Genomic DNA, 8796 nt, shown 5'->3' with positions numbered 1-8796 from the left:
GTTTTACCACAGTTTAAATAGATGTTTAAGGGGAGTTTTGGGGTGATCTCAATGTTATTTGGCACATGTGTTAAGTCAGAAGATTTTTCACAAAAAATCCTTTGTCTGTTCTACCACAGAGTAGACATGGGATTTCAAGCATAATTATTCGATCCCCCCCAGGTATGCGTCTTAAAGGGTAACTGTCACTTTCCAGGATACCTGATATCATGTTTACGTGTATTTAACAGATATCTTATGTGACATTATATATATCATATTTATAACTTTTATTTATGGGAACAAACAAATATTTCAGTAACATTTTAAGTATTATACAATGCATTTTATTGCCTATTGAGCGAAATTAATGTTTTATTTGTTTCCTGTCCTTGTGCTGGGTTATGTTTGATGTACATTACCATGCATATATAGTAGGCAAAAACAGGAATCAATTTATCTATTAACAAGTTATCTTTTTTTCGACATCTATATTTAAGATTTACACGGGATACTGAAATCGCTAATGGATCCTTTTTGCGCACCAGCTGCGGTAGGAGGATTTAAGAGAAAAAAAGCAAAATATTGCGCAGTCTTCGAAACACAGCTATTTAACTTAAAAAGAGAATATGACCATGTTAATCAAGGGTTAATCCTGACTCTAAGCAACTGTTTATAAAGCCATTTATAGGAAGATTTTAAATGGACATTTCTTGACTTTTATATTAAACATTCGTACCAATTCCCCATTTAAATTGTGTTCCTTTTTTTAGTTGTATAGTCTAGACTTGCAGCATCATATTTTCATTATCAGTATAGTAACTCATATCAACACTTGAAAAGGACGAATAATTAAACAAATTAAACAAATTATCCTCCCATTCATATTTCCTTTGAGTCTGGTTTCTGGAAGGCTGTAGCCTTCAGTTATGCGATATTGGTGAAGGCTCCGATAGGTTATAGTAAAGTGCACCATTTTCCCTTACTAGAAAAGTGGGGCAAATTAAAGAGAAAATTAAAATGTTATGCCAAAAATTCCTAACTGTGTTACTTTTTCTCATTTAGGCTGTTGTGGCCTTTCTGGGGTGGGGGGTATATTGGTTTGCAATTCCTATGTCATTTAAGCACAATGTATTGTTTAAATGCTAAAGCCAATAAAAAGGTATATTTTAAAACGAGAATTCGGAAAGAAGACCGCACTGTTAGAATTCCATTTCTTAATGTAATGTATTGTCTCATAATCCAGTTTTCTCAGCAGTAAGCAGAATTATAGTTTATTTCAATTACAGGCGTAGGGAGTAGGAGAGGGATGCATTCGTCTTCAGCTGCCGATCAGCAGTGTCCATTTTTTCTAATTTGGACTTTCTCCGTTCTGTGACTAAAAGAAAATACATACAAAGATCTGATTAGTTCCCGATAAGCTCTGCACACACAGTAAAGTGAACCGTGAGTGTTTAAAGAATGTGATTTAATAAGAATACAGCTTGGACATTTACTCTATTTTTTTGTTTGTTTGTTTGTTTGTGTGTTTGTTCATTACAGTACTATACTGAACAGAAAAGTAAAAACAATTGACAGTGGATTTCAAAAAGTTACATTATTCCAGTTTCAGGGGGAGGAACCTGACCTTCAAGCTGGGGAGACGTTTGGTGTCTAAGCTCCTGCAACATAAGCAGACTTGGAAGTATTAATCCTAACATCACACTCTCACGCTGACCATACAATATTTCCCGGGTCAGGGGCTCCCGGGCACGCTGATTGAAACCTTTTTCTGAGAATCTCCGACAGCGGATGATTGGGAAAGCCTGCTGTGGCCTACCGTGGGTGAAGCTGGGGAGACTCACCCGATCTCCTCATGCTTTTACTCGACGCCCTGATCCGTGGCACTCCTAACCTCCCTCTCTCCCCTCGGACCTGTGGGGATTATCCCGGTCCCCCCCTGGGCTATCTAAAGCTGTTAGATCCAGCCTCACCGCTCCTATGACCTATATCATACCAGAACTAGTTAAAAAAGAATGGTCACTTCAGAAAAAAAAATCAATATAATGTTTTCTTATCCCTGTATTTACTAAGTATGTATTTGTGATTTGTGAAAAGTCAAATTAAACGTTAAAATCCACACATCCTTATCTTGTACCTGTGTGCCTCCATCTTAGCTCCCTGTCAATCATTATTATAAGCGCCGCCCTTTACACCTGGCAGTCAGTATAGAGAGAGCACCTCCATCTTAGCTCCCTGTCAATCATTGTTATAAGCGCCGCCCTTTACACCTGGCAGTCAGTATAGAGAGAGCACCTCCATCTTAGCTCCCTGTCAATCATTGTTATAAGCTCCGCCATTTACACCTGGCAGTCAGCATAGAGAGAGCCACCTCCATCTTAGCTCCCTGTCAATCATTGTTATAAGCTCCACCCTTTACACCTGGCAGTCAGCATAGAGAGAGCCGTCTCATCTTAGCTTCCTGTCAGTCATTGTTATAAGCTCCGCCCTTTACACCTGGCAGTCAGTATAGAGAAAGCACCTCCATCTTAGCTCCCTGTCAATCATTGTTATAAGCTCCGCCCATTACACCTGGCAGCATAAAGAGAGCCGTCTCCATCTTAGCTCCCTGTCAATCATTGTTATAAGCTCCGCCCTTTACACCTGGCAGTCAGCATAAAGAGAGCCGTCTCCATCTTAGCTCCCTGTCAATCATTGTTATAAGCTCTGCCCTTTACACCTGGCAGTCAGCATAAAGAGAGCCGTCTCCATCTTAGCTCCCTGTCAATCATTGTTATAAGCTCCGCCCTTTACACCTGGCAGTCAGCATAGAGAGAGCCGTCTCATCTTAGCTCCCTGTCAATCATTGTTATAAGCTCCGCCCTTTACACCTGGCAGTCAGTATAGAGAGAGCAGATTATCAATATTAATTATCAATATTTTATTCAGTGATGTAAATTCCTAAGTAGTGACAGTTTCCCTTTAATTGGCTATGTCTACGTGTAATAAAAAAATTAAAAAAATTATGGGCACAAATACTACACGACAGCATTTTTACAGACATTAAAAAATAAATAAAAAATTCTATTTGGTTTATTTTTTAAGTTGGTCTTAGAAATTAGTAGTAGAAATGTTGAATTTCTAAATCTCACTGTGGAGTAAAACCAATGACACTATATTATTGGTAGACATTTTCCTTACTTATTTTCCCAGCACAAATGACATTCACTTCCATAGGTGTATCCATCTGTTCCACATACCGGGGTGTACTCTCGGGCACAATACGTATTCAAATACCTGGAACACACAGGCTGAACAGAGACAGGGTGGGTTATACATGGTGCAGGGCTAAAAAATCCGATTAACTATCGTTAAAGGACCACTATAGTGCCAGGAAAACATACTCATTTTCCTGGCACTAGAGTGCCCTGAGGGTGCCCCCACCCTCAGGGAAAACCTCCCGCCGGGCTCTGGGGAGAGGAAAGGGGTTAAAACTTACCTTTATTCCAGTGCCGGGCGGGGAGCTTTCCTCCTCCTCTCCGCCTCCGATCCTCCCTTTCGGCTGAATGCGCATGCGCGGCAAGAGCTGCGCGCGCATTCAGCTGGTCTCATAGGAAAGCATTTACAATGCTTTCCTATAGACGCTTGCGTCTCTCACTGTGATTTTCACAGTGAGAATCACGCAAGCGCCTCTAGCGGCTGTCAGTGAGACAGCCACTAGAGGATTTGGGGGCTGGATTAACCCTATTATAAACATAGCAGTTTCTCTGAAACTGCTATGTTTATTAAAAAAAAGGGTTAATCCTAGAGGGACCTGGCACCCAAACCACTTAATTAAGCTGAAGTGGTCTGGGTGCCTAGAGTGGTCCTTTAACACCTTTCAGTACACAGTGGGCAATGATGGTGGGCATCCCGTCATTTTTATGAGCCTTCCACCAAGACTGGTTCATGTCACCCTTGAAAGATTATTTTTCTATTCTCTCATCCAGCCATATTGTCTTTCCCCACCGTTTACAAAGATATTCGCCGAAGTGAATTCCAAATTTAAGGCCAAAGAATAACCCTGTTAGTATTTAGTTAATTCCTAAAGGGATTTTAGCTTCACACCTTTACTTCCTCCTACTTACAGATACCCCACACACTTTTAATGGTCATTCTAAGCATCAAAACCACCTCGACTTAAAGTGGTTTCAGAGCAAAAATGCTGCCCCTGCAGTATAAACTTTAAAATAGGGGAATTTACTTTGAGAAACAGTAGTTTTCTTTTTTTTCCCTTCCCATGCCTCTATTAGCTGTCAATCAAATAGCAACACTAGAGGCTGCAGTTTGGGATTGGTTCTTAAGGCCGCTACATTATATCTACATCCAGTGTCGGCGTACAAATTGTGCCAATGCCAGATGTTTGTTTAGGACAAGTAGGTGTCTTGCAATGGGCACGCTGCATGGCCATTAATAACCCCTTAACCAGAGCTGTTGTAGGATGCCCAGGTGGTGAGGGGCTGCAATGTGCCTGGGAGCTGGGCACGCAGACTTGGAGAGTTGATCTGTCACTCAGCTCGCTGTTGGTAAATGCCCCATGGGATACATGCATGTTAGAGTGTCCTCTGCTACAGGGGAGAAGAAAACAAGAGAATTGGAGACAAAATGGAAGTAAGACGGTAAAAATACTGCAGATTCCTTCACATTGGTCTTTTAAACCAGATACTCAGTCCACAGTGACGATGCCAATCTGTATAGTGTAAGGAATCCACGGACCATGGCTGTGTGCTTGTACATGAGCTTATTATCTGAAATTGTATGGACAATTACTGCCATGGGTGGAAACTTTCCAGATCTCCACTTCTCCGACACCGCCCTCCTCACGGCTCAGAATATCTCGCAATCTGATTCTTAATTCATTACAGTTTGGTATATAGTGAACAGACTCCATAGTGATAGCTTGATAGATCGATGGATAGATTAATAGAGCTATCTAAAGTGATGGATGGATGGATGAATAAATATAAATTAATGGATAGATTAATAGAGCTATCTAAAGTGATGGATAGATGAATAATGATACATTAATGGATAGATATTGATGTATGAATAGAATGCAGACTGATCTATAACATCACATCCCAACAGATAATGGGATATTATTATATATACATTGCACAGTGCAAATGTAACGAATATGGCTACATTTTATATATATTGAATGAAAAGTGGAAGTTTATATAAAGAATATCGCTACATTTTATATATAAAATTAAAAGTGCAAATTTATATAAAGAATTTTGCTGCATTTGATTTATATAAAATTAAAAGTACAAATATAAATCAAGGATATAGCTGCATATTATATATAAGGGTTCTGTAATCACCAACAAGGCATTACATAGCTCCTTTAGGCAATAAATGGTATCTAAGGAAAATTATCTATTATGTAGTCTATTTTCGTATAGTATTTTTTCCCCATTATCTTTAGAAACAAGTAGGAGTAAAACAAATAAAAAAGTATATCACTGTCAGGGTCCCACGGGCGGCTGTGAGGGGAGGCTCGCGGTCCCTTCTCCCCTCACCTGTCAGCGAGCGGCGTCCTCTCTTCTTGACACGCCGCTCGCGTCGTCCTCCCCCCCTCCCAGCGGCAGCATGTATAACGCTGCACGCTGGGAGCCGGCACAATTATCTGAAAGCTACAGCACAGTAATCACAGTGGGAGGTATAGATATCCCCCACGTGTGATTGTTAATTCTGATTGGAAGTTATCCAATCAGAATTAAGCACAGGATTTAAATACTTACCTTTTCTGTCTCTCAGTGCCCTGTTGAGGTCTTTGATACCTGTATTGCTTTTTGCTCGTGTGTCTCTCTGGTATATTTGGCTTGTTCCTCCGACTCTCCTGCTTTCTCCATTCCTTTGACCTCGGCTTGTTTCTCGTTCTCCTGTTTTCTGGCTCCCATTACTTGGCTTGTCTCCTGACTATTCTTAGTGTGCTTAGCCCGGCCATTCTAAGGACCGGTACTGCACCCTTTACTATCTGTGACTTGTTAGCGTTTTAGGTTCCCCGAATCGTGACAATCACTGGATAAAGAATCCACAATTATTAGATATTTACTCTGAAAAACTATTTCCACATCTATTAGGTATCAACTCTAAAAAACAAAATCACCCCAATAGGTAGAAATTAAGTCACAAAAAATGAACAGATGGTACCGATGTCTTAATGATAGCGTACGGATCATGTTGGGATCTCTTATGAGCTATTCTAATGTGTTACATATTTTGCCAATATAATATACTATATAATGAAATAAGATTAACCAAGTCTTAAAAGCCCATGAGATAACACCACTGTCTGATGCTTAAATCCATATTTGATCATTTTATAAGAATTCGGTTTATTTCTTCCTCCTTGGCACCTGAACAATCTAGACCAGAGAAGCCCAAAAGGGTAAATCCCAGATATTGAAGAACTACAACTCCCATGGTGCTTTGTATTTCTTTAGAATGCTTAAGCATGACAAAATATCATGGATGCCGTATTTTTAAAACATCTGGGGATTTACCTTTTGGGCACCCCGGCTGTAGACTGACTCCAGGATATGTCTATCTTCTAAACTCTTCACATATTTCTCAATTAAAGTGATTGTCTAAATGATATATTAACATTAGAGATATTTGGTAATCACTTACCTCCTGTGAAATTAGCCCTTCTGGTGCAGCTAATACCATCCCTGTTGAGAATATATGAAAAAAATTGTTAACGTATGTTTATGCCCAATGTCATTTTGTTTTAACTACCATATTTTTAGGAATATAGAACACAGTATTTTTACCCTAGAATTTGGGGTAAAAAACTGCCTGCGTCCTATATTCTGAGTGTCACCTGGCGCAATATTCATTCGATCAGTGGGGGCACGAATCTCACCTCCTGCCAGTCAATCCGTGTAGCATGGCCTTGAGGAGAATGATAGAGGATCCCCTTTATCCTTTATCCAGTCTGACAGCAATTTGGGAGCAGAGAGCAGCTTCCAGTCAGACTGGGTAGAAGATTTTTAAAACAATAGCTAATCTACCGCTGGCTATGACATTGTTGGCTGGCTGACATGTGCGAAGAACAGAGATTATAACTGTGATTGACAGGGAGCTAAGAGGGAGACAGTCATTTGGGTCATTTGCAGGATAGCGAGGTGTGGATTTTTCCATTTAATTTTATTTTTAATCCTCCCAATTATTGATTAGTTAATTATATATATTGTAGAATGTAATGCAGCTAATATAGCTGAAATGAGTAAGTCAGTGTTACTCTGTTTTATGCATTCTTTTTAACACTGGTTAGCACTAATGTATTTTTTTTAATTTATTTACAATGTTTAATTGATTTTAATAGCTGATTTTATCCAGTGTTTAATTTCTTCACCCAGCTTCATCCATTCTGCAATTTCAATTAATATATGCAAGCTGGGAGGACACCTCTTTGAAGTGTATTCTAAAATATTTACCTTTATAAAAATAAAAAAAAAGACACAATGAATTATTTCTTCATTTTAGTTGTGCTTAAAACTAAAATGATTCCCAATGTTGTAAAGATTTTTTGCAATATTTCTATTATGGCCCAATATTTGAAATCTGATTTGGATTCACTTTGAATTCCCCAACAAAGTCAAAATTTAGTAAATAAGCTTTGCAAATGCAAGTTTCAAATTTTATTTTCTGAAATGATGTCACTGTAAGTGTAATATTTTCTTTTTACATTTTGAGATACGCGTTGTATAAAAATATAGAGTTCGCCTTTTATGTACGAAGACTGAAATACGTTATTGATAATAAAACGTGACACTTACATAGAAACATAGAAACATAGAATGTGACGGCAGATAAGAACCATTCGGCCCATCTAGTCTGCCCAGTTTTCTAAATACTTTCATTAGTCCCTGTCCTTATCTTATAGCTAGGATAGCCTTATGCCTATCCCACGCATGCTTAAACTCCTTTACTGTGTTAACCTCTACCACTTCAGCTGGAAGGCTATTCCATGCATCCACTACCCTCCCAGTAAAGTAATACTTCCTGATATTATTTTTAAACCTTACTGTGTTGATTCCCTTTATGCACTTGGAAGGTTAATCACACACAAGACGTACAACGGGCACTAAGGGCAGGACTGGATGCAGTAAAGGGTAGAGGGAGAATTAACCATTTGTATTATCTGCTAAGTTAGGCAAATTCTAATATAAGGATAATTCTTACTGTCCTGTTTAACGTACCTGTAACCAGGGTGAAAATTAAGGCTGTGAGTAGACTGGATCTCATGGCTCTTTCGTCTCTCTCTGACTGTATGAAACACGTATCGACTGTCAGCTTTTTATAACAATTTATTTTGTTATCTCTCTTCCTTATTTGTAAAAAAAATTGCCTTCACTAGTGATATGACTGTTTTATAGCATTGAGATTTAAAGGTAATAAATGTCACATGACTTCAGGAGGATGTTCTGAAATGTATGTGAGCAAACAAGATAGGTAGCTTTCATGTTTAATATTTAAACACCGTTTGTTATAGTATGTGGTTGGATTTGAAGTTATGTGCAAAGAGTAAAGAACTGGACAATATCTTCTTTTATAAGTTACACATTTATCGGCAAGTCTAACATCACAGTGTGATCAAATGTCCCACCATACGTGCCTCTATAGCGCAGAGTATTGAGGTCTTATGTTAGTGATAGACTTGTACATGGGGGTGGGGGGAAACTCAGTTTGTCCAAATCAATTCAAAAATTGTTTATTTGGACGAACAAAAATGGAACAAAAATGTGCCTATTACTGCATGCAAAATAGATACGCTATAGATATTAT

At 38.8% G+C, this 8796-nt stretch overlaps 1 protein-coding gene across 1 annotated transcript; it reads right to left on the bottom strand.

Annotated features, from left to right (window-relative positions):
- Positions 1 to 1073: 1073 nt before the first annotated feature.
- Positions 1074 to 8362, bottom strand: LOC134579232 (serine protease inhibitor Kazal-type 1-like). Its single transcript, XM_063438449.1, has 4 exons — positions 8211 to 8362; positions 6637 to 6677; positions 3160 to 3269; positions 1074 to 1357 (listed from the first exon to the last, which is right to left on the bottom strand). The coding sequence occupies exons 1-4, from the start codon at positions 8254 to 8256 to the stop codon at positions 1312 to 1314; spliced, it is 243 nt and encodes an 80-aa protein (XP_063294519.1). The 5' UTR covers positions 8257 to 8362; the 3' UTR covers positions 1074 to 1311.
- Positions 8363 to 8796: the final 434 nt, after the last annotated feature.

Source organism: Pelobates fuscus, chromosome 12 (assembly GCF_036172605.1).
Source record: "Pelobates fuscus isolate aPelFus1 chromosome 12, aPelFus1.pri, whole genome shotgun sequence".
Taxonomy (NCBI): domain Eukaryota; kingdom Metazoa; phylum Chordata; class Amphibia; order Anura; family Pelobatidae; genus Pelobates; species Pelobates fuscus.
The sequence above is the reverse complement of the archived record's forward strand: the minus strand, read 5'-3'. Positions and strand labels throughout refer to the sequence as shown.

Bases quoted from the DNA above. Each gene is read 5' to 3' on its own strand.
- LOC134579232 (XM_063438449.1), bottom strand. From the start codon at position 8,256: ATGAGATCCAGTCTACTCACAGCCTTAATTTTCACCCTGGTTACAG. The intron at 6,678-8,210 runs GTACGTTAAACA...TATTCTCAACAG, and splicing joins AATTTTCACCCTGGTTACAG to GGATGGTATTAGCTGCACCA. The intron at 3,270-6,636 runs GTAAGTGATTAC...GTCTCTGTTCAG, and splicing joins AAGGGCTAATTTCACAGGAG to CCTGTGTGTTCCAGGTATTT.